Here is a 24,588-nt window from a genome sequence, read left to right as displayed (position 1 = left end):
ATACATGAAGATAAATGCTGGCAAACCTATGCTCCTGTTGGGGAAGAGTTCATTTCTGTTAAAATATAACTTCTGACGGGAAACTAAGCTACAGTGAATAACACTGACATTTGCTTCTCTGGACTTTTTTTTTTCTTCTTGAAATGAATAGCTCTGGGGTAGCTTCCACACACAGCTGAACTGGAGTTCCCAGAGGCAAATTCTTTTCTCCCTCAGGATGTATTAATTGGGAACATATCCTGAGGACACATGGCACATAGTGAGTGAAGTCCAGGAATATACTGGAGAGCTCAGATCGTTGGAGTTCTGGCATTTATTATTCTTCTGGGTTTGGGAGTAGAAGTCTTTTTGAATATTTCCATAGGACAAAAGTGCTTAGTTTTTTAAAAGAGATCAGAAGGCTGAAGACAATGTTAATAACAAGGCAGACACCTGAAAATCAGGTCTATTGCCATGAAGTTGCTAATGCACGCTACAGCTTGAAGACTTAAAAAAAGTTGATTAAATTTTAATTGTTAAAAGATACCATACCATAATATTTAGATCATAACCATTTTTTTTAGCTGTAGGGTTCAGTTAGGTTAATTGCATTCACATTGTTCGGTAACCAATCTCCAGGATCCCTTTCATCATGTAAAACTGAAACCTTTTCTATTAACGAACTCCCCCTTTCTCCCTCCCCCAAGCCTCTGCAAGTTCATAGTCCTTCTTTGACTTCCTGTGTTTAGGAACTGCATTCCTCTAGGTCACTCATAGATTGGAATTATATAGTCTTTGCAAGTGGCTGATTCCATTTAGCATAGTATCCTCAAGGTTCATCCATGTTGCAATAGCTTAGACATTGTTTCATTTTTATGTATATCCTGGTTATCCATTCATCCCTTCAGTTGTTCTGTTCCTTGACTATTATAAATAAGGTTTCTGTGCACATTGGTATATGAGTACTCTCTCTATGTACTATTTTCCATTCCCTGAAGCATATACTCAGAAGTGGAATTTGGGCTCATATGCTCCTTTTATTTTTGAGTTGTGAGGAAGAACAATACTGTTTTCCATACAAGCTGCACCACATCACACTCCTACCAACAATACACCCGGGTTCTAATGCTGGAACACCCTCACCCGTGCTTGTTATTTTCTGGTTCTGGTTAGTTATATATCACAGTCGCCGTGACGGATATGAGGAAGAAAGGCCTGTGTAAAAGGTTCCAGCCAAATCTGCCGTCTCTCTGACCTTACACAAGATATAAAATTCAAATTAAATAAAAAATTTGTTGACATGATTGTGATTTAAACTGTATCTGTAAAACTACTTTGCCCCCTAAATTTTAAAGATTTATTTTGGTTTTATTTATTTATTTATTTGTTTGTTTGTTTTGTGGGAAGGAAGGCACCTGCATGCCCGGGTGTATGTATTTCACGCCTGCAAGAGCCAACAGAGGGTCTGTCTGATGCCTTGGAGCAGGAGTTTGCCGGCCACCTGGCTTCTCACACCGGTCCTTGGTTATGAACTGCAGCCTTCAATATTGTGTAGCAGGCTCTCTAAACCCCCAAGTCATTTCATTATCCCCCTTAACTTTTAAAACTACATTGGAAAAACCTGCGGATCTGTACCATTGAGAAAAACAAGCCTAGTGGGTCTCAAGGTTTTTTACAGGATCCTTAGGAGAGAACAATACACACAGCAAAAGGCACTGCTGCGTTATAAAGCTAAGCCCAAGGCCAACTCACTAGCGCACAGGCAGACAAACGCCGACGAAACATGACTAATCTACTTTCTCTTCTTTCCCCTTTCTGGGAAGCTGTCTCAGCTTCGAAACCTGACAGAACTTCTCTGTGAAGCAGAAACTTTCAGCTGGATCGAGGCCTCCTGCCAGCTCTCTGACATGAGCTTCGGAAGGCTGTGTGAAGACCACGCCTTTCATGTGCAGCTGATTGAAGCCGCCGAGCTGGGCGCTGATATCATCACTGCCTTGCTGTACCACGACAACGTCGTCTCTGCAAAGCTGAGGGATTTGCTTACTGGAGATCCCAGCAAAATTAATCTAAATATGGACTGGTAAGTTTTCTCATCATCTTCTTCCTTGGTGCAATCCTGTCTCCAAAAACCGGTGATGCCTACTCGAATTTATTCTTCTGTTTTGTCCCAGGCTCCTGGAACAGGCGTTGCAAATGAATTACTTGGAAAATATCACACAGTTAATACCAACTGTGGAGGCCATGCTGCATGTCAATACCAGCGCGGATGCTTCTGAGCGACCAGGTGTTTCCCCGCCTGGATTCTAAAGGCTTATTAGGATGCATGTGCTTGTCACGCTGCAGTTTAAGAGAGGCTTTTTTTTTTCCCAAAGTTCCCAACCAAACCTGCTCTTCTGTCAGCCCTGACAATGAGGAACCTGAGGCTTTCAAGTTGAGCTGCTTGTCTAAAGTGGACATAGTGACATGGCGAGTTAGCAGAGACTGAAACCTGAAACAATGTTAGAGCACAAAGATTTCCAATATTTAGCAAGGGAGACCACTTACCTGTTGTTTCTAGATATAGGAAAGTGCATTAGAGAGTTTGCCTGTGTGAAGGAGGATGAAACATGCTTCCTTCTATGAGAACAATCTGATCAAAAAACAAAAAACCTGAAAAGGAGGCACAGCTGTGTGCAGAAATCTCAACTGAGAACTCTCTATTGGTATTCTAAACATGATACACATTGCAATACATTTCTACTTCGCATAATACCTAAACACTGAAGAAAAAGAAATTCTGAATTTTAGACAACAGTCAGGCACGAAATTGGAAGGACATTAAGTCTAAAAATAAAGAAGATGTGTTGTATGAGGGTCACAGTATAAACAATCAAGGCTGGAGAGATGCTCAGAGGTTAAACATGCATAATGTTCTTCCAGAGGACCTGGGTTCAGTTCACAGCACCTACCTGACATCTCACAACCATTTATAACTTAATTCCCAGAGTATCTGACACTCTCTGAACTCTCTATGGTCACTACACTCACATGGTACACAGACACACATGCAGACAAAATACCTATACATATAAAATAAAAATAGGTCTAAAAAAAAAAAACAAAAAATGTTCCCAGAGATTACAATCTTCTAAAAAAATAAAAATATTGTTTACCATGTCTTAATTGGCCCAAATGTGAAACAATTATAATTGCCATCCTAAAAGTGCTTGAAATTCCTCCACACATTCAATTTACAAGTAATGTATGATTGTAAAAACCATTATGAACTATCGTGTTCTGGGCAAAATTAAAAACAAATGTTTTATAGTCAATTTATCAAATCTATTCCCAAATTGACATATCATATGATCTTAGATTAAAAAGCATTTTGATTTGATGTGATGGTTTAAATCAAATAGAGACGTATTTATTTAGTGGATTATGTGATCAAAGTCTATGAGGAAACCCTATTTTCCTTGGTTCAACTTTGGGTTGCAGACACTGCAGGAAAATTTATAACCTAGAGCAATCTGTTAACTCAAGTGAATGGCATCATAATAAGAACAAGTCTAAATCAGACAGAGATAGATCTCAAAGATGCAAAGCTTGCCTACCCTGGGAGACATCTGCTTCCGGCAAGGCATGTACTTTCAGTACATTGTAGTCTAGAAGTGATGTTACTGTACCCAAAAAGAGCGGCATTACAACTGGTGTGTGAATTGTGTGTCTGTGTGTTTTCCTTGCAGGTCAATTAATAGAGATGTTTAAAAACATTGAAGAGTTGAAAGAAGAGCTGAGGGCAATGGGAATGTCCAATACCAGTATCGACAAGCTGCTGGCCATTCCCATTCCGGACAACAGAGCTGAGGTAAGGGTTCGTGGTGGAGGACGTAAGGGCCGTTTGTAGAAGCTGATGCAGCACTTAGTAAAGTACCTATCAACAAGACACCGGGAAGGTGCACATGAATTGGATCAATTTTCCATACAAATGGGAAAAGAAGTCTAAATCTTAAGTGAAGTTTGAAGAGGTATTCTGCCCCTGTGTGTGTGTGTGTGTGTGTGTGTGTGTGTGTGTGTGTGTGTGTGTGTGTGTGATACTGGAGATTGGACCTACCACTAAGCTACATTCCCAGCCTTAGAAGAGAAATTCTGAAGCAATGTCACTACGTTTCCCATTCATTGTTTGCTATTTACTCTTTGCCTCACATTTTTTTGTTCCCCACTTTTCCTTTTTTCCTCAGGATGTTTTCTTAAACCAGCAGTAATTATATCTACTATTATAATAGCATTATCTGTTATCCTATAGTGATATGAAGGTCAAACTTCAATAACCAGGTTAGGGGGAAGCATGGAGACATTTACTCTTTGTTGCAATAAAACTAAAACTGAATATTCACTTCCACTTTGTTAAAGTCCCAGGAAGAGATTTAACATATACAATAGGTGTCATCTGTGAAATCACAGAAAAGTTCGTGGCTATAGTAAACTTTTTTTTTTTTTTGCTGTGAAAATGAATAATGTTATTTTCTTCTTAGTAGATAATACAGTTTTCCACTCAAAATGTCTTGTCTTTCATCCTACTTCCAAGTCCATTGTCTGGAAGTGTCACAGAAACTCTCCAAAAGAGCTGCACAGCTTAAGGCCTCATGTGACAGAGGGTGTCATTTCTAAGCACAGCTCAGTTACTAACCACAGCTAGATAACGTTCATGGAAAGTTCCCTCTGACAGACATTAGAGTCGCTGGTGCCCTTGTGATTGGTTCCCTACAGAAAACTTAAAACTGCCTCGCCTTGGCTTTTCTCCCTCCCTGCTAGCAAGTCATCCCCACTCACCTGCTCCTTTTGATCTCGCCTCGCGATCATTTGATTCAAAGCTGTGACTTTTGTAATCAGGTGCTCGGCTTTGGAAGCCATCGTAGTGAGCAAACGTATAAATGGAGGGCACACAGTCTGACCGCTACTTTTAAGGAAGGAGAAAATGTTCTGCAGCTGCCATTGTCGTGGCTTTCCTCTTTGTTTCAATCTGGTATCAATAGAGATGGCACCTTCCCATTGACATGCGTTCCCCTCTCACACTTGAGTGCATGGGCGTTACTATCTGGGATCACATAAGTTTGTGATTCTGGGCTACCATTCCTCCTCCTCTTCCTCCTTTTTCTCCTCTTCATCCTCCTGCTCCCCCTCTTTCTCCTTCTTTTCCTTCTCCTCCTCCTCTTCTTCCTCTTCCTCTTCTTTTTCCTCCTCCTCCCTCTCTTCCTCCTGCTTTTCCTCCTCCTCCTCCTCCTCCTCCTCCTCCTCCTCCTCCTCCTCCTCCTCCTCCTCCTCCTCTTCCTTCTCCTCTTGCTCTTCATCTCCTCTTTGCCCTATAGCTTCACGGAGCTGTAGAGTATGTGATGTAAGCCTATCACTTTCGGTGATCATCAAAATGAATGTGACTCGAATTAAGGAAGGGTAAATGTTTAAAATAAACACGAGTCTTAAAGTCGTCACCTCCCCACCGAGACTGACTCCCAACCTTCTCTACTGTTATTTTGTACCCGATTGTTCAAGAAAAATTCTGGTTTTCTTCATGAGTTCCTACTTGTCTCTCTTCCCCATCACACTTCTTTTGCTTCCCAGTGAGCTACAGGTTCTCTGTAGTTTTATTAATAGTAATTGGTGCATTATGCTACTGGGGAGATGTATGAGTGATACGGCACTTGTGGTGTGAAGTTGAGGATTGGAATTCGAGTGCCCAGAGCCACCTAAATGTATGTGTCCTGCCTGTAATTCCAGCATCAGAAGGTGGGGAGTCTCAACGCACGTTGGGTAGCAAGAATAGCTGTATTTATCAATGAGGTCTGGTTTTGATTGAGAGACCTTGCCTTATCAAATAAGATGGAGGAGGGGTGGAGGATAATTCCTGAAATTCATGTATGTGTGCTCACCCACGTCCAAAGATACATACAGACAGGCATGCATACCACACATAAACATGAAAATGGATAAAGGGGAAATATTGTAATTGATGCTTTAAAAGAGTTATTTCATTCTTGGGGAGAACTGTCATATTTTAAAACATAGAGCAAACAAAAAACTTCCTTAAGGTTAACAGAAGATACTCAAGTGATTCACAGCTAAAATAGTTTTCTTCTTCTGACTCACAGATAATTTCTCATGTATTCTGGTTGCATTCATGTGATGCAAATGTCACCAACCCCAAACTGGAAGATGCCATGAAGGAATTCTGCAAGCTGCCGCTTCCAGAGAGATCACACCAGTCCTACCTCATTGGACTCACCCTTCTGCACTATTTAGACATCTACAATTTCACATACAAGGCAAGTTGCCACTGGTGAATATGTTTCTGTGTCAGTTTAGTGTAAAAATAATTATTCACACATGCTTTCCAATACCACAAGGGACAAGACTCATCTATACAGCCGCTGGAATTATCACAATGTTTTAGAACCAACTAAGATGAGGAAATGAATGCCCCAGATTTATTAATTCTTAGTTTTTGTAACTAAGAACAGAGACAAAAATTAATATATTATTACCATAATATAAAATATAAACTCTATTATAATGTCTTAGTGAATAAGCATTAGTTTAGGGCAATGAAAATCAAGATTAAGGGCTGGAGAGATGGTTCAGTGGTTAAGAACAATAGTTGCTCTTTCAGAGGACCTGGGTTCAATTCCCGCCACCTACATGGCAGCTCATGTAATTCCAATCCTAGGGAATCTGACGGCTTCTTCTGGCTTCTGCAGGCAGTGCACACTGGTGTATAGACATGAATGCAGACAAAACACCTATATACATAAAAAAATAAAGATTAAAAGAAAAAATTCTAAAGAAAAATTTTAAGAAACATGATAAAAAAAACTTGCAAATAAAAAAACCCACACACACTGACAGGAATTTTTAAATGTAAAATTATGTAGGATTCTTTGGGGGTGTTTTCAAAATGAGAATGTTTGCATTCCTTTTGTCAGTTTAGTAAGAAACAGCCATTATTTATGATCATTGTTGGCATGGAGCAAAGTGACCCAAACTGCAGTGTAAGAAGCAGATGCTCTAAGAGTTCATGCAATACACAACTGACAGAAAAGCACAACCTGGAAAATAAAACACATTTTCCCAGCAAAGTCTGCACCTGGGTCAACATTATGTGTATATTCTTAAAAGCAGAGAAAATTGATTTTTCCCCCCTCATAAAAATTAGAAAATCCAGAGGCTGAGGGGATAAAAGATGTTTTTAGGGTTAGTTACAGTTAACCCTATTCTGAGTCCTTACATCATCTCACCCTTGTCCCTGATACAGCCCCCCCCAAAGACTCTCACAGCCCATCCCAACACCCCCTAAGCAGCAAAGTGACTCTTTGAGAACATGTCACATTATGCCACTGCTCTACTTACAATCTTCCAGTGGTTTCCATTTTTTTTTCTAGGAAAGCCCCAATCCTATACCAGGGCCTCGTGATCTGCACAAGAGCCCCATCTGGAATCATCATCTATTTAACTGTCCTTAGGCCTATGGCTACCATGTAGTAGTGTGGTATCGCCCCAAGGTCACAGGTTCTGAAGAACTGGCTGTTCACCCTGACCATTCACCTGTAGCCCCAGAAAATTTCCTTGCCATCTATTTTGAGTTATGCTCCAAGCATTGTGCATATTTTATTTAATTTTTGCCCTTCAACTTATTAATTTTTTAATTTATAAATTAATTAATTTGTTAATTTTCTGTTTCCAGTATGTAGATTCCATTAGAGCTTCTTTGCTCACTGAAACATTTTGGATACCAAGAGCACTGCCGGGCACATATACATCATTATTGCTGAGATCTTAGCAGAGAGACATGTGCATGCAGCCAGCTCTATAGCTGAATTGTGTGTATGCCATGGTGACCTTTATGGCCTTGGACACCCCAAAGAGCTTTTCATCTTCAGAGACCTCACATATCTTTTCTTGTCTGCCTAGGACCTCCTTTTTCTTTTTATTCTTATATTGCTTAGTTAATCCAGTTTTACATTTATTTATTAGTATATATGTCGTTAGGAACACTATCTGCTTTTAGAGTAATGGTATGCACATATACAAGGCACTGTGCAATAGACATTTACCTTTCCGACTTTGAAAATAGCTTATTTGGGAGCTGGAAGGATGGCTAAGCAATTAAGACCATGCACTACTCTCTTACAGGGTAACATTTCTATCCTTCTTCTAAGAGATTGTGTGTCCTCTTGCAGTTTGTGAAGTCTCAAATTATGCCTTTGCCTTTTGTATCAATTGAATCAATTACACAGTATCTGGTCTGTATATCTGGCTTCTTTCACTTAGTGCAGTAGTTTCAATTTTTGTTCATGTATCAGTATTTCTTATTTTGCATGTATCAGCATTTCTTTTGTGTGTGTCCATATTATATTGTATTTTACAGATAAATTCTGTTAATATATGTAGGTGGATTATCGTCCTCTCTCCTTTGGCTGTTGTAAGCAAAACCCCTGAAATTTTCACGTAGCAGCCTTTATGTGGATTCCCTTTGCTTGGGTGACTATCTAGGAATGGAATGGCTGGTATGGTAAATCTCCATCTAATTGTTCGGTAGACTTTCAGAAACATTTTACAAAGAGGCCGTTCTGTTCTGTAATCCTGCCCATCATCCACGAGATTTCAGAGCCTCCACATAAATCATTCATTTTCATTCTCTTTCCATTAGGTGTTTTTCCCAAGGAAAGATCAAAAGCCAGTGGAAAGGATGATGGAGCTTTTCATAAAGCTGAAAAAGATCCTCAATCAGTTGGCTTCCGGCGCACATCCCCTGCTGGACAAAATGAGATCCCTGAAACAAATGCATCTGCCCAAGAGTGTTCCATTAACACAGGTAGAAGAGTCACTCCGTAATGGTCTTCCTGAGAAATTCCCCCTGTCACGCTGACTTTTATTTAAGATTGGGTACAATAAATTCAGCTACCAATCTCGCACCTGGAAGACAGAAGGAACTCGCTGGAAGAAAACTCCCACTTTAGCCGTGTTTGGCGCTTAAAAACCAGTGAGGTTTATCATTCTGTATTTAGGTTTGCCATTCACGCGTTAGAGACATTGTGGAAGCTCTGCGTCTTCCCACTTCTTCTTTCTATGTTGTCTTCTAGAGCACATGTAGTAGCTCATGTAACATTAGTAACTCTTGGACGTTGTCGCGCAGGCTATGTACAGAGGCTCCCGAATGAGCACGCCCGCGGGATCCTTCAGCACCATCTCCCAAGCTCTCTGTTCCCAAGGGATCACCACGGAGTATTTAACCTCCATGCTGCCGTCTTCCCAGAAGCCGAAAGGCAACCACACCAAGGATTTTCTAACTTATAAGTTAACCAAAGAAGAGATTGCTGCAAAATACGGAATTCCCTTAAACGCTAGTGAGTGTACCTTACAACAAGTATGGTCATTATTCTTAATGACAAGAGCATTGAGTGTTCTGTCACCGCTTTTCGTGGCAAATGAAGTATTAATTTTATCTCAGAATTAAAAATAGAAAGCACTTATGCAGTGCTCGCTGCGTGTCCTGCCTTTTAACTTTATGCCATCATCACGTCACAGCAGCCCCATGAGGTAATGTCTGTCCTGTTGCATGTTAATGAGGGGAAGCAAGGCACAAAGGTACTGAATAACCCGCCCAAGGTCACTGGACTTGGAGGTCTCAGAACTATTGGGTTCTCGTAAGGACAGAGTGTACGGTCATAGATCACTTTAATCATAGACATGTGCCCTGAGAAATGTGTCATGAGGTGACTTGGTCGTTTGTGGAATCATAGACAAACTAGACTGCCAGCCATCACATCAGCAGGTGGTGTTATTGCCTAGGACTCCATCATATATGCAGCCCATCACTGATCACATTGTTGTTAGCCCGCACGGCTCTGTAGTTAGCATCTGTGGGTCATAACTATGAATTCTTGCCAGTAGATAATGCAAACGCTTGTTTTAAATTTGCTCAGGTCAATATTTCCCCCTAACTTTCTAGCATTAGACATTTATATGGCATATGGTAGAGCTGTGTGTGTGCAGCCGAGCATAACTGTTCAGTGGCATATCAAAGCCATTTACTTGATCTATAAACTTTGAGATGCAAAATGTGATCTGAGGAACTCTTCCAGGTGATATGTGGATGTTTAGTATAGCAATTGGGTTGACTCATTCATTTGTCTTTTTATTCATTCAACAAAAACCTACGAATGACTCTTATGTATCTGGTACCATCCCGGAGTCGGGTTTTGTGTATTTTTAGAAAATTAAGTGCTAGTAAAATGGATCTGTTAGAAGCAAGTCTGAAATATGGTTTGAAATCTTTGTGTTTCTTCTTGGCAAAATGCCACCAGTTATTCTGGGCTTGTTTATTATCTTAAACTTTTTCACCTAAAAAACAATTGTTATTCTGCTTTCTTTCTTCAGTACCAGATGTCTCATATCTGTTACCAATGTAGGAAGTGCTAAGACATAAATTTTAGGCTAGATAGTCTTGACCAGTTCTCCATATATAAATAGGTTTGGAATGTACCTAGGAATGATTTTTTGGTTCTTTTAAATTATAATGATTGATGCATAGTAATTGTGCCTATTAATTGGCTGATATATTATTTTGTTTTGCTTTTTATTTCCAGCACCATTTTGCTTCTCGCTTTACAAAGACATCATCAACATGCCTGCTGGACCTGTGATTTGGGCTTTCTTGAAACCTATGTTGTTGGGAAAGATTTTGTATGCACCATATAATCCAACTACAAAGGCCATTATGGAAAAGGTTTGGCTGTCAAACTCAATGTTTCTATGTGGAGTACCGTTTCTGTTTTAAAGTAGTCAACTTCTAAATTTATTTTAGGTGATTCTGGCTTCACTACCATCATCATTGCCCTTGGTTTTTGGAAACTTTAGATAATTCTTTACTTTGGCCCTAGATAGGGGTGAATGGGGTGAGGTGTAGGTTATGACAAGTGTGAGCTCCTGATCAAAGAAACCATCTTGACACTTGGGAGTGAAATTAAGTACAGCTAGACCTCAGACTTTTCAATGTATCTAAGAAAGCCAAAAAATTTTAATTAATGTCAAATTTTCAAAGTATATATAAAAATCATACTGGAAAAAAATTGGATGAATTTTTATATAAAAAAATTATGTAACTCATTCAAGTAAAAATTACTCTTAAGGTATAGATTCTTCATTTCATAATTTGCTGTGTGATTTAATATTTCTTATTTATATCAAAGACACGCGTTGAGAAAAACAGTATCATCAGGACCCATACTTACCATTTTACCATAATTACTTCCCCTCACTTTTAAGTTGGTTTTAAGGGTGGACATGGTGTTCCCTGGAAGAGTGCTTGCTTGACATGCACAGGACCCTGGGTTCAATGCACAGCACTGAGAAGAAAATAAAGCCTCAGTAAAGTTGGCTTGAAGACAGTCATGCAGAACACACTTGCATCCCCGGTGTCTTGGAGGCTGAGAAAGGAGGCTTTGGAGGTTGATACCCTGTCTCTCTAAAAAAAAATAGCTTTAAAGATTCGAATTACACAGCCACTCTATTAGAAACTAAAGAGTGAAAGTGGAAAGAAAATCTGTCTTAACACTGCCCTATCTTTAGAGTACAGTGGACGTGAGTCTAACATTACTTTTTGAGACTATGTAAAATGAACAGGAGGTTACCACTGAGTGTTGTTGCTTTGAATGTTCATGATTTCATACCTTATTCATCTTACGGGATGTATACAGACAGAATTTTGTGTAAATGACGTCACTCTCACTGTCCAAGTGTAGACCCCCCATTTTATGTCTTCACTCTTTCACATAGTCAAAAATTCCTTCAACTCAATAGAACTAATAAATTATTTTCTTCCTTTTTAAGGATGTTGAAGAAATGTCTTAATAACATGAAATGCATTTATTTTATTCTCAGTTGCTGGGGATTCATTGTATTTCTAATGTATGTTTTTTGGATTTGTGCTAATGTAAACACTGTGGCCAACAAGACACGTGTGCACACATTTTGACAAACTGGTATTTTATTTCAGTAAGATTAATGTCTAGGATTGGAGGACTGAAGGATATTTTGTTGCTTTGTTTCAGTTTATCTTATTGAAATAGGGTCTTGCTGTGTAGCTCTTGCTATCCTTGAGAGTTCAGGATCTTCCTGCCTCAGCCTCCTATGTTCGGGGATTACAGGCATGCACTACCCTGCTTGACTGGATTTTCTTTGAACATCTCTTGCCATATTGGTTTCCTAAAAGGCTGTGGTGTACCCATTCTCAGGAACAAGAATCAGGAATATCTCTTACTTTGCTTTCTAACTTAGAAATTTTAATTTAATAAGAATATCCTTCCCATGTCCATGAAACTGGGTGATCTTTAATAGTAAGGTGAAGTTTAACATTGGTAAAAATGAAAATTTGTGAAAACTTTGGGGAGGTTTCCATTTTGATTATACATTCATGTTGGACATCAAGCAAGCCCTAAATTTTTCAGAATTTTTATAAATCATCTTGATCCTTATAAGAAATATCACTTGAAGCTTTTGAACACAAAGAAAAGGTCCGACATTGGCTTTTCTCTTTTTGTATACCAAAAAGTTGTATAGAATATCGAAATACATGAAAAATACTAATTGACCAGATCTCTCTTGTTTCTTTGTTATTAAGTCCAATGTAACTCTGAGACAGCTGGCGGAATTGAGAGAAAAATCTCAGGAGTGGATGGATAAATCACCAATCTTCATGAACTCCTTCCACCTGCTAAACCAGACAATTCCAATGCTCCAGGTACTGGATCACTCTGCCATACACCTTACCAGGAATTACAGTTCTTTGATATTTTAATCACTTTTAGTATGTGAAGATCGTAACTTAGCATCCATATTCAATAGATTAGAATAACCTCCCTCCAGAGACAGTGCCTGAGACAGAATAGCAGATTTCTCCTTCATAGTTGTAAACCCTCTCTTTCCTCTAGATCTTCCTCTCTCTACTACCTTAGAGGTGAGAATTCTTACACACTGATATAACTACAACTAGTGTGATAATCACTTACTTAATGAATGTAATTAATATGGCATAGGTACGCTCAAGTTATCTCTCTTTTAAACTATTCTTTGGTACTTAATGGGTTTAGAATTTCTAAGGTATTAATGTTCTAGAAAGCATTCAATGTCAGGAGTTCTTCAGTTGAGGCATGTGGCATAGATTGTACACAGGTGCTGTCATGGAGGCAGCTGGGTAAGTGCCTCAAATTCAAGTGCATCTAAAGAAGCAAAAGCACACCTAAAAAAAAATGTTCTAATAAATTGGTGCCTTCCAAATTCAGTCCTCACTCAGTCACTCCTAAAGTTCTGTGCTGGTATATAGTTACAGGTTTGACGTCACAACTCTGTTGTACATCGGTTTGAAAAGTATGACTTGTAATTCTTGTTTAAAAAGATGTAGGCTTTTCTAAAATACTGAAGACAGTGGAGGGAAATGGTCCAATCACAAACAGCACTTTTGACAACTAAAGAGGCAGCAGCAGAACTAACCTGTTATCAGCTGGAGATAGTAATTGAGGTACTCAAGAGAAAGTGGTTTGCACTGAAAAGAGATGACCCCTATAAAACCAATGTAGCCCGAGAATATATATATCCAAAATATTCTTGGGCTAATATATATATATATATATATATATATATGTATATATATACATATATATATTCATATATATTCACACATATAATATATGTGCACATATATGTGTGCATGTGTGTGTGCGTATATATATACATATATATATACATATATATATATATACATATATATATATCCTGTTTATCACCATGCTGAGTAAATTAAACCCAGAATGAATGATTCATTTCATATAAGTTTTCTGGAAAATTGTACCTGGAAGCTGTTTTCTTCAGTTTGTTTTGACTAACAATCAGTGCATAGATAGTTACATTTACAGTGTGAATTAGAAAATAAATATAAAAACCACCAGTATGTTTCATAACTATAAAATGAAGGGCATTTTCCAGGAAACATGTTCCCTACAATGTGCTATTCAATTTAACTATTCCAAGTTAGAGCATGCTGGTTTGCAGTGGATTTTTTTCTATTGAGTCTCAGATAACAAAGTTTCTTGAATAGAATTTTATTTCACTATGTATTCTCCTAAGTGGAAGATTGGTCTTTTCTCCTAAAAAAAACCTTTTATCTATGGAGAGGGAAAAAATAGTTCACACACATTATTTTATTAGGGAAATTTTTTGTTGGCTAAAGTGCCGAATTACCAAAGGACATGTGTTGCACATAATAGCGCCTAATTTATTAGAAACTCCATGGCCATCTTCTAGGTGGGATTAGCAGCTAACGGAATCATCTTTATTCCAGAAAAGGATAAATTGCTACTCTCAATTCCTGAGGAAAAACTCAGTTTTGCAAATGCACAGGGAGTTTGACATTTGAAGCATTAACAGATGATATGGCATTGTGGTACAGTGCTTGCTCCAAGCTACTGAGGCTCTGGGCTCTGGGTTCAATCATTGGCACATGTGTGTTCGAGCATGTGTGCATGCACACGCACACACACACACACACACACACACACACACACACACACACACACACAAATTCACACACTTCCCTGTATCCAAAAGATGGTAATAATAGTACTCACTTTGCGGTATGGTAAAAATCTGCATAGCAGTGCCTAGCTCACAGTGAAAAGTGCTAATGATGATTACAGGGTAAAAGCTACGTCTCTTAGATTGGAAAGTAACAATAGAAGTCTTAATATTTTAAATAAATTATTATTTTAAGTGATCAGTGTTTCAGTGGATCAGATGCTGGTTTTATTGAAGTTTCCCCATGGCCATATATTTGTTCTCGTTCAATATAGAACAGTATTATGATAATGGGCGCTAACATTTCTGATGAGTCATTTGTTCCCCACTTCCAAGAAAGACAACCTGGAGCCAGGAAGGGGACACCTCGCAACTGGGGTTGGGTAACTAGAATACCAAACAGTTGTGAGGTCAAATGTCATACAGACTTTGCCAATGTCAACAGTTGCTTTTATTTAATCTCAGGAGAGTGAACATACACCCTGAACCACATTATTCATAGTATATGTCTGAAAGGAAATAATTTATTAGCGCTGAGAAAAATTCTATTAAATTGAATATGATTCTCTGATGTTAAAAATAATTATGGTCCCCTCAGGACACTTTTAGAAATCTGAGCAATTTGTGTGAAAGACAAACACTTATTCTCTCAAATCATTGTGTGTGAGCCCACAAGCAGGTACCTTAATAACGCCCAGTGGTGGCCGCTTCATTGTTCCAAGGTTGTGTTTAGAGTGGCAATGATTAAACATGTTTTCTTCTCATACTGAAACTGGTTATTATTATTAATTTTTAGAATACTCTAAGGAACCCCTTTGTGCAAGTTTTTGTAAAGTTCTCTGTGGGACTCGATGCTGTTGAACTCCTGAAGCAGATTGACGACCTTGGTGAGTCCCGTCACGTAGTATACGGTCATTCCCTCTCCACATTAGAACTGGAGGAAGAAACCCAGTGCCCTGTGCCCATGAAAGAACTTCACTTTTCTTCTGTATTTAGTTTTTTATAAGTTATTGGAAGAAAAGTGAGACCCTAGACATGTCTACCCATACTTTCTGTTAATTAGGAGTAGTGATATATGAACACTTCCTAATTGTGGTTAGTTTCAATGATTTTACAGCAAGATACATGGTGTAAATTCAACTTTTACTTTAATCATAGGAAGGCAGAAGTAAGGTCACACATTTTACTGTTTTTTTTTTTTCCCTTCCTTGATAACTCAATGAGAAGTCAGTCCTCACAAGCTTGGGAAGGTGAGATGATTTCTGGCAGCATTTAACATTTGATCTCCACTGGCCTCAGTATCACCGGGATGTAACTGGAAAAGGCTGTAGAGTTAATAAAGGCAAATGTGGAGATTCAAAAGAAGATAAGCCTGAATCAGTATTCAAGGTTGGGTCTTCCTCTCAGGGTCGTTTAAAAGGAACAGGCTGCTGAGAATCAAAGGCAGCTGTCTGAACTTACATATTCCCTCTGCCAAGACCCCACCTTCAACCTAAAGGATGCAAGACATCTAATTCAGGCTGTGTCTGATTCACTGTTGCTATGCAACCATAAGGATGAGGAAGGGATTGAGAGCATCAGAATCTGGCAGCAGCAGAGCAAATACCATCTTCCTCCCCAACACCTCTGGGACACAAATGACTTACGTAGTAAGCCAGGGGAGAGGAATTATAGTCATATTTGTATGTAGCTGTGTGATGTATAATTGCTTGCATTTGATGATAATCAACCCAATTTGGTTAAAGAAAGATATTAGGGGATTTATTTTCCACAAGTAAATGGTAAGTCACCATTTGATAAAAAATCTCAGGGATAAACCATAAAGTTCCTAAATAAATCTTATCATCCCTAACTTTTAAAATAGGAGGTGAGGCTTGGAATTTAAAACCAGATTAGAGTAAGCACAATAGAGAACCTAGCACATTTAAAGGCCTGAGTTTGATGCTCAAAATTGATTAAATACACACACACACACACACACACACACACACGCACACGCATACGCACACACATATAATGCGTACATATGTTTGTCAATGAGACTTGTATTATAATTACATATGTAAGAGATTATACAGCTAGACCTCAGGGGTGTTGCTGCCTTTCCAAAGCATTTCCTTGAGTCCACGTACCAACAGGTCTAGAGACTCCTTCCTCGCTGTGTTGACTCCCAGTATCTGCTGGAGGCTGCAGTGTCCAAAACAGTGTAGCCCCTCCCCCCACTCACCAGCATCTCCATCAAGTAAAGCCTTTTACTTTAAAATGTACTGAGAAATGTACTTAGGGAGTTGCCCTCGGTGAGGAACGAGGACTTATTTTGGATAAGGTAAGGAGCCTGTTTAGAAGGATTTATGAGAGTCAACAGCTCAGTCTTCATGACGAGCAAGTTAATAAAAACTTAATTGGTCATACGATCTGTTGACTTGTGGTTTCCTATTTACCCTTGGTTCCTACTGCTTTCCTCGAAAGGAATCTTCCAATTGAAGAACAATTAAATCCTCTTTCTTCTGGAGTAATTACCTAAAATTAAATCTTGATCATTTTGTCTAGTTTAATTTAGACATGAATAGAGATGAGTCACGTAAGACTTCATTGTTTATTTACGATGGTGGTACCAGGAATCAAATCCGAGACCTTGTGCATGCAAGGCAAGTGTTGTACCACTGAACTGCACCCCTGAAACTGTCTATTGACAATATAAAAAAGTTGCAAGTACAAAATATACATCTCCAGGTTTCTTAAATGTTTCTATATTGCTGCTTTTTGCTTTAAAGATTTTGTTTTATTTTAAATTACGTGGATATACATCTGCCTCTGTGAGGGTATGGGCACCAGTGCAGGTACCCAGGTTGTCTAAAAGAAGGTGTCAGGCCCCCTGGAGCTGGAGTTGCAGGTGGCTGTGAGCTACGTGATGTGGATTCTGGAAACTGAGCTCTGCTTGGCGAGTGCTTTTAAATGCTGAGTCACCTCTGCAGCCCTCCTGTTGCCCAGCTAATCCTCTGCGTAGACTTTCCTTCATTTAAAATTCTTCAACAGTTTTTTTTATCCAAAGGAAGTCATAGTTAGCTCACAGTTTATTACCTACATGATATATTTATTTATTCGGTGTACGCCGTATATGCATATAACATGTTCCTGTGTATGCACATGCATATCGAGATCAAAAATGGCTCTCTCTCCTTCTCTCCAACCTATTTTTTTTTTTGAGACTGGGTCTCTCACTGAACATGGAGCTGGCCACTTCAGCTAGATCAGCTGTCCAACAGGCTTCAGGGATTGATTTACCTGTTTCTGCTTCTGCCCGACCCTGCCGATGCAGGCACTGCCATGCCCGGCGTTTACATGAGTGCTGAGCATCCAAACTCAGGCTCCCTCTGGCTGCCTGCTAAGTACTTTGCCTATTGTATCATCTCCCCAGCCACTATCTGTATCATTTTAAAGGATGTATTCATCCTTAGTCCTTTGTTATTTAAATAGCAGCAGAACATACTTTTGCATTATCTTACATCATCTCTTTGAGCCTGGGTTGACTGTGTTTGTAACTAGCTTAACATTCTCCTCAAGGAATTTCTGCAGAATTGGCACATTTTCTTCAGTATAGAATACTAGATATTCCCAAAGAAAATTCTAAAGCATCACCTCATTGTTATAATTTAGTTTAATGGGTACCATTTGCCAAAAAAAAAAAAAAAAAAAAAAAAATCAGTATTTTGTTTTACTTCTTTTGGAATAAAGATGGTAATCTCTTCTCTCTCTCTCTCTCTCTCTCTCTCTCTCTCTCTCTCTCTCTCTCTCTCTCTCTCTCTCCCCCCACCCCATTTCTCCTTGCTTCTTTAGATGTTCTCAGGCTGAAACTAGAGAACAACATTGACATCATCGATCAGCTGAACACACTGTCATCCCTGACGGTGAACATTTCCTCCTGTGTGCTGTATGACCGCATTCAGGCAGCAGACACCGTGGAGGAAATGGAGATGGTGGCTGAAAAGCTTTACAAAAGCAACGAACTCTTCGGAAGTAAGTGATGCCCCACTAGGATTAGAGCATCCCTCTGCACTAAAATGGACCAGATTCTTTTCTTACCCCTTTCATCCAGAACTAAAAGCGCAGTCCGAAGGTCAGTGCTCTTTCTGATGCCAGCATAAATGAGAACCCTTCCTTTAGTCAACCAGCTTCATTGTCGAAGCGCAAGGAACCTTCAACAGTATCTTATTTCCCTGCAGAAAAATTAAGAATGGAATGCATTTCGGAGTTCAAGGGTGACGCTAAGCCCAGCCTCATTACCAGTCACGATCATGTTTCAAAGTTTTGTTGTTTTTTGGTCATCCAAATTAGTGACTTACGGTGATCTATTTAATCTGTCACTTACTTTGTGATTATATTCTTAACTCCGTCTTTGAACCCCTGAGGCTGACCACTCCTAGAAACCATCCTTCTGAATCAAGCGCCTGACTCCCCTGGCCTGTTACTGACTCAGTGTCTGGCTGCTCCCTAAGTATGTCCTCAGACCAGCGAGTGATGCTGCCCACAAAGTCATTTTTGTGCTGTTGTTGCTGTTTTATTTTTAGGTGTCATTTTTAAGCTTCCACCCAACAGAAGTTCACACAGAGGCTACGGCTCTGAAAATATCTCTCTTCCTCCTATCGTAAAATATACTATCCGCATGAGTCTGAAGACTGCACAGACCACAAGGAGCATAAGGACCAAGATTTGGGCCCCGGGACCACACAATTCTCCATCACACAACCAGATCTATGGCCGGGCTTTCATTTACTTACAAGATAGTATTGAAAGAGCAATCATTGAATTACAAACAGGAAGGAACTCACAGGAAGTTGCCGTCCAGGTTCAAGCGGTTCCCTATCCCTGCTTCATGAAAGATAAGTAAGTGAATGGACCTGAGGGCCTCGCTAATGGTCCAACCCCCTTTGAGAGCTCCCTTATGCCTTGACATATCAAATGAAGGGAAGATATTCATTGTGCCTTGGCCATATGTTTACAACCTAAAACAGAGCATGCCTGGATGTTTCTTTAAAGAACGGAAGCACCAGGACCTTGCATTCTTGGTGAGAATAAGATCAGAAGGTCTTATATGTAAATTCAAACTCTTGGTTACGTATGATATATGGCTGATCCTGCACTGGACCATCTGATGACAATATCTGCATTTTCTCAGTACTAGACCAGACCTAAAACACACAGTCATTTGGAAGAAACATTACAAGAGCGTTGTTATTAACAAATAGGAGCCCTGACCTAATTCTACAGCCAGAAACTGTAACAAGAAGGGACTTGGTCCAAGATAAAATTCATTTAACAAATGTTATATTACAAACATCTACCCCAGGAAACAAATTATGCACTTCCTTTCCCCCTGAAAAGGATCCGTCTCCGTAGCAATACGTTTCCGCACACTAAAGTGACATCGAGTGCTAGTGACCTCATGGCCCATTAATATTTTGCATTTTTCTCAAGTGTCTAAGAATGGTATTGGGACCTTTCTCTAATAAAGGCTTTAGATGGGTTTGGGGATTTAGCTCAGTGGCAGAGCTCTTGCCTAGCAAGCACAAGACCCTGGGTTCGGTCCACAGCTCCAAACAAATAAATAAATAAATAAATAAATAAATAAATAAATAAATAAATAAATAAATAAAAAATAAACAAACAAACAAATAAATAAATAAAGACTTTAACCAGGCGAAGATGCAAAACAGATTAATACAGAACCTCACCAAGAACAGCTGCCTTTGCCTTGCCCGTTGAAGGGGTGTGCCTGTCAGAACCATGGCTTCCTGGGTACCACCACCATCAGCATCTGGGAAGTTGTTCACAAGCAAATTCCTGGTCTCTCCATATATAATAAAGGAGCAGGTTTCAGGTTGGGACCAGGACTCTGTTTTTATAAGGCTGAAGGGTGTTTCTGTTATGCGGCCAACTTGGAGAAACGCCAAATAAGATCTTTTAGGCATTATGACCAGCCACTCAGGAATACATGCAGGGCTGATGGGGCTTTGCAAGGTCCCTCTGCTTCAACATATTGCCAAAAAAGGCGTTTCTAAACCATTTACCAAACATCTGCGAAGAATCCAAGTTCTTTGTATTTTAAAGCAAATGTTCTGGGTTTTGTATTATTTAATTTCGGGAAATTTAGTTTAATAATACTTATGAACTTCCTTAAAAGTTAATACAGTCATTTTGGACACTGCCACTTTTAGATTGGCATGACAATGATCATCTAATTTCGAATCTGCCATTCAGATAAGAAAAGTTTTGGGCTTTGTAATTATAGCTGCAAAATGATTTTCCCAAGCAGGACATACTCAAATGCAATTTAAACCATCCGACCATTTCCTCTAACTACCCAGAGCTGTGTTTTCACTCTTGTACCACCTCAATAAGAAAATGACAGCCCACTGTTAGGTCGGCTTCCTGCTTCATGAATAGCGGAGCCCCGCCCCGTTCGTTAATGGTGATTCTGAGCTCCCTAAGGGGAGTGTGATTTTCACACTTGAGTGTGTGCTTCTTGCACTCTGCAGTCTGCAGGGCAGCATTTCTTGTGGTGACTGGATCCTCTGCTTCGTTCACAGTTTCCTCACCAGTGTGTCCTACTCCCTCCCAATCGTGCTCATGGTCGCCTGGGTTGTCTTTATAGCTGCCTTTGTGAAAAAGCTTGTTTATGAGAAGGACCTTCGGCTCCATGAGGTACGTGGAGAATCTTCTCTTGTTGTGAATAAGTCCTAGTCCTAGAACAGCTAATTACTGTGACTTTCAACCCGCCTGTTCAGACTTAGCCAGCACAGCCCACACCTTGCGAAATTAGAGAGAAAGACAAACATTTTACAGATCACAAAGGCAGTCTTTATTTTGTTTTCTCAAAAAGTGACACAAAAGGCGTTTAATGGGTACTTCTGAGAAGACAAAAATCAGAATAATATTGAATAAAATATCAGTATAGTTATGATCCTCACAGTGATATTTTCCTGAGTAATTACCTATAAGATGTAGGTGCTAATGAAGTTTATCTGTTTAGATACTCATACCATCAAGGCAGAAGATGGCTGATGTGGTAACCAAGCAAGCTCTTTGTAGGTATAGATACAGACTTGGATACAGGCATGAGGTTTATTTTGCTTTTCAAGAACAAATTCTCTTTCCAGTATACTTTATCTCTTGCAATTATCTTTCAATTACAATTTGCTAAATGTCTCATGAACTGATTTAAGCCCCGCTGTCTCCCAGACTGTACGCCATGGTTTCCTAATGACAGTCTGAAAGCTTGAATTCACACTTCAAACCTTAATTGGGTTGCAGGGTCCTTTCTACCCTGTATGTCTCAGGTTCCTGATCCTCAAAAGTGGGTCTTTAAAGATTAAAGGACAACTTTGAAGTAGGAAACTGTGGTAGACGCCAAGCTATTTTCTACTTCAAAACAGATACCTGTCTCAACTACATTTCTCAGGATAGAAACAACAAGCATAATTGTGCATGCGAGTCTCTCTCTCTCTCTCTATATATATATATATATGTATATATATATATACACTTGTGTGTTTATGTGTATACATATGTATATTTCATACTCATCGCTTTGTTTTGTGTTAGAACCGAATGCTGTTTGAACGCATCTGTGCCTGTCACCCAAAATATCGGAGCATAACGCGATCCTTTTTCAGGAGAAGAGATGAAAGGCGTATTTTTAACAGTGAATCATTTCTGTGTGCTAGCTCTACGCCTTCACTTAGTAGGCATCCACCTTCAAGTTTTGACCACATGACCACAGGGTCAAAGTCACTTAGTGAAAAAAAAAAATCTCTGAACTTGGAATCAGAGCATGAGGCTTTAAGTCTGCCGCAACTGCTACTCAAGTTTGCTTGAGCCCACTCCTAAACTCACAATCATTTTTCCCCCTAGACTTCATTTAGCACTGTATTATAGGACAGAGATGTCTCATAACAGAGACATCTTTATCTCAGTTACCTATATTATCTTTATCTAAGATATTGGTTCCTTTTTTTTTTTTTTTTTTTGCTTTTGTCTTTTTTTTTTTTTTTTTCCCCAAGGCAGGGTTTCTCTGTGTAGGTTTGGTGCCTGTCCTGAATCTCGCTCTGTAGACCAGGCTGTCCTTGAACTCACAGAAATCTGCATGGCTCTGCCTCCCTAGTGCTGGGATTAAAGGTGTGCATCACCACTGCCCAGCTGATATTGGTTCTTTTTTAAAAAGCCTCTGAAGTTAGGTGCATTTGATACAGTGTCATAACGTATTCATTAGTATGAATGAATACTTTCTTTTCTTTTTTGGTGGCATGCAAATTAATGTCATATCTTAAAAACAACGGTGTCCTCAACTCCAAGGAACACAGCATAGTTGTGAAATGAATTCGTGGCAGGTGTGGTATGAGAGGAATGCCCCCAGCGATGCCAGCTTGGCCTCTCCACTGCCCTCAGTTCACAGCTACCTCCTCCTTTTCAGAGATGAGAAAGCTGTGTGTGCCCAGGAAGTGAGTGGGGATCTGGGAAACACTATGAACCTTGTTAATCACTGTCATCGGGAGTGTCTTGATGTCCGTCCAACCCTTTGCTAAATCATAGCGGCTTTCCTTCAGTAGTGTAGACTTTCAAGATGTTTCGAGAATGATGATGGTCAATTTCTTTGGTTACGAGAAACTTGATATTACTTTTTAATGCCATCATTTCATATTCAGTTAAAGCATAAAAAGTGCCCATATCCTACTTCTTTTTCATTCAAATTAAAACACAAAGGTTAAAAAAACCTATTTCTTTCTTTTTATAGTAATTTTTAAATTGGGGCAAGAAAACCTATTTGTCTGTATCTCAATGAAGTCATTAATATTTGACCCTCTTGTAATATGCCTCTGAGAAATCTCTTTACCTTTTAAAGTAGCACAGATTCTAATAAGTTATAAGTCTACTTTTGAAATTAAGTCTTAAAACACTTTAAAAAAAATGTGCTTCATGAGCTTTGTACTATATGCTGTGCTTTTAACAATTAAAATGTTATAGCTCTAAAATGTTGATTTTTTTTTTTTTTTTGGTTTTTCGAGACAGGGTTTCTCTGTGTAGCTTTGCGCCTCTCCTGGAACTCACTTGGTAGCCCAGGCTGGCCTCGAACTCACAGAGATCCGCCTGGCTCTGCCTCCCGAGTGCTGGGATTAAAGGCGTGCGCCACCACCGCCCGGCAGAATGTTGATTTTTATAACAGAAAAAAATCTTATTTTTAAATGTTTTTTGGCTTTTATTAGGTAGTTGTGTCTAGTTGATCCAAGACTCCATTGTTGAAACTTTATATTCAGCTAGAGACAGAATTTTAGAGTTTATCTGTAACTTCAGACAGGCAACTGAAGATATCTATGAGTTATTACCAAGAACACAAGAGTCTTCAGTACCCTGGGCTTCATATCAAATGCCTTTTATATGCTTTCATAACACACATCATTCCTTACTAGCAGGAATTTGGGACATTCCTAATAATAACCACAACATCCTTTTTAGCCTTGAAAAATTTTTTAAAAAATTAATATAATCTTTTGTTAAGAAAATTAATTTAAAAAATTGAAATCGAAGATGTCATTATTTCTAATGACTTAGTGCTTGGCCCCCTGTCGAATTGGACGACACGATACTGACAAGCAACTATATGAATATTTGTGACTTCTTTTCCCGTGTCAGTATTCGCCTCTGAACAGAAAGAAGCCTCTGAGGAATGTGACAACACGGTCCTACAAATTCTTCTGGAATCTCTTTCTTAGTGACTGCTGTAAACTGGGCCAGCTTTGACCACTGTGTACCAAGGCTTTCTCGGTTATCAGATATTGATGAATTGCACTGGCAGGTTAGGGAGGCTTGGGACAAGTGACTCTTTGATTCCAAAGCTGGCACCTGACATCTGCCACTTTGAGGAGGAACCAATAACATCAAGAATGTGCCGGGAACCGTTCTCTGTGGGCCATCTTCCATCCGCCGCTTTGGTCTTCTTTGTCACCACAGAGC

General features: G+C 39.3%; 1 protein-coding gene across 2 annotated transcripts in view; it reads left to right on the top strand.

Annotated features, from left to right (window-relative positions):
- Abca12 (ATP binding cassette subfamily A member 12) overlaps positions 1 to 24,588 on the top strand; it is a 151,887-nt gene that overhangs the window by 75,576 nt on the left and 51,723 nt on the right. For both annotated transcript variants that reach the window (XM_052749250.1, XM_052749248.1), the window contains exons 12-23: positions 1,803 to 2,059; positions 2,151 to 2,263; positions 3,705 to 3,826; positions 6,105 to 6,278; positions 8,660 to 8,824; positions 9,146 to 9,356; positions 10,599 to 10,738; positions 12,632 to 12,751; positions 15,377 to 15,467; positions 18,418 to 18,597; positions 19,149 to 19,464; positions 21,168 to 21,282. In XM_052749250.1, the coding sequence (XP_052605210.1) occupies positions 1,803 to 2,059; positions 2,151 to 2,263; positions 3,705 to 3,826; positions 6,105 to 6,278; positions 8,660 to 8,824; positions 9,146 to 9,356; positions 10,599 to 10,738; positions 12,632 to 12,751; positions 15,377 to 15,467; positions 18,418 to 18,597; positions 19,149 to 19,464; positions 21,168 to 21,282 (2,004 nt within the window). The remainder of the gene's footprint in view (positions 1 to 1,802; positions 2,060 to 2,150; positions 2,264 to 3,704; positions 3,827 to 6,104; positions 6,279 to 8,659; positions 8,825 to 9,145; positions 9,357 to 10,598; positions 10,739 to 12,631; positions 12,752 to 15,376; positions 15,468 to 18,417; positions 18,598 to 19,148; positions 19,465 to 21,167; positions 21,283 to 24,588) is intronic.

Source organism: Peromyscus californicus, unplaced genomic scaffold (assembly GCF_007827085.1).
Source record: "Peromyscus californicus insignis strain IS unplaced genomic scaffold, ASM782708v3 Scaffold_21__1_contigs__length_65335640, whole genome shotgun sequence".
NCBI lineage: Eukaryota > Metazoa > Chordata > Mammalia > Rodentia > Cricetidae > Peromyscus > Peromyscus californicus.
Note: the sequence above shows the minus strand (reverse complement) of the source record. Positions and strands in the feature narration are given on the sequence as shown.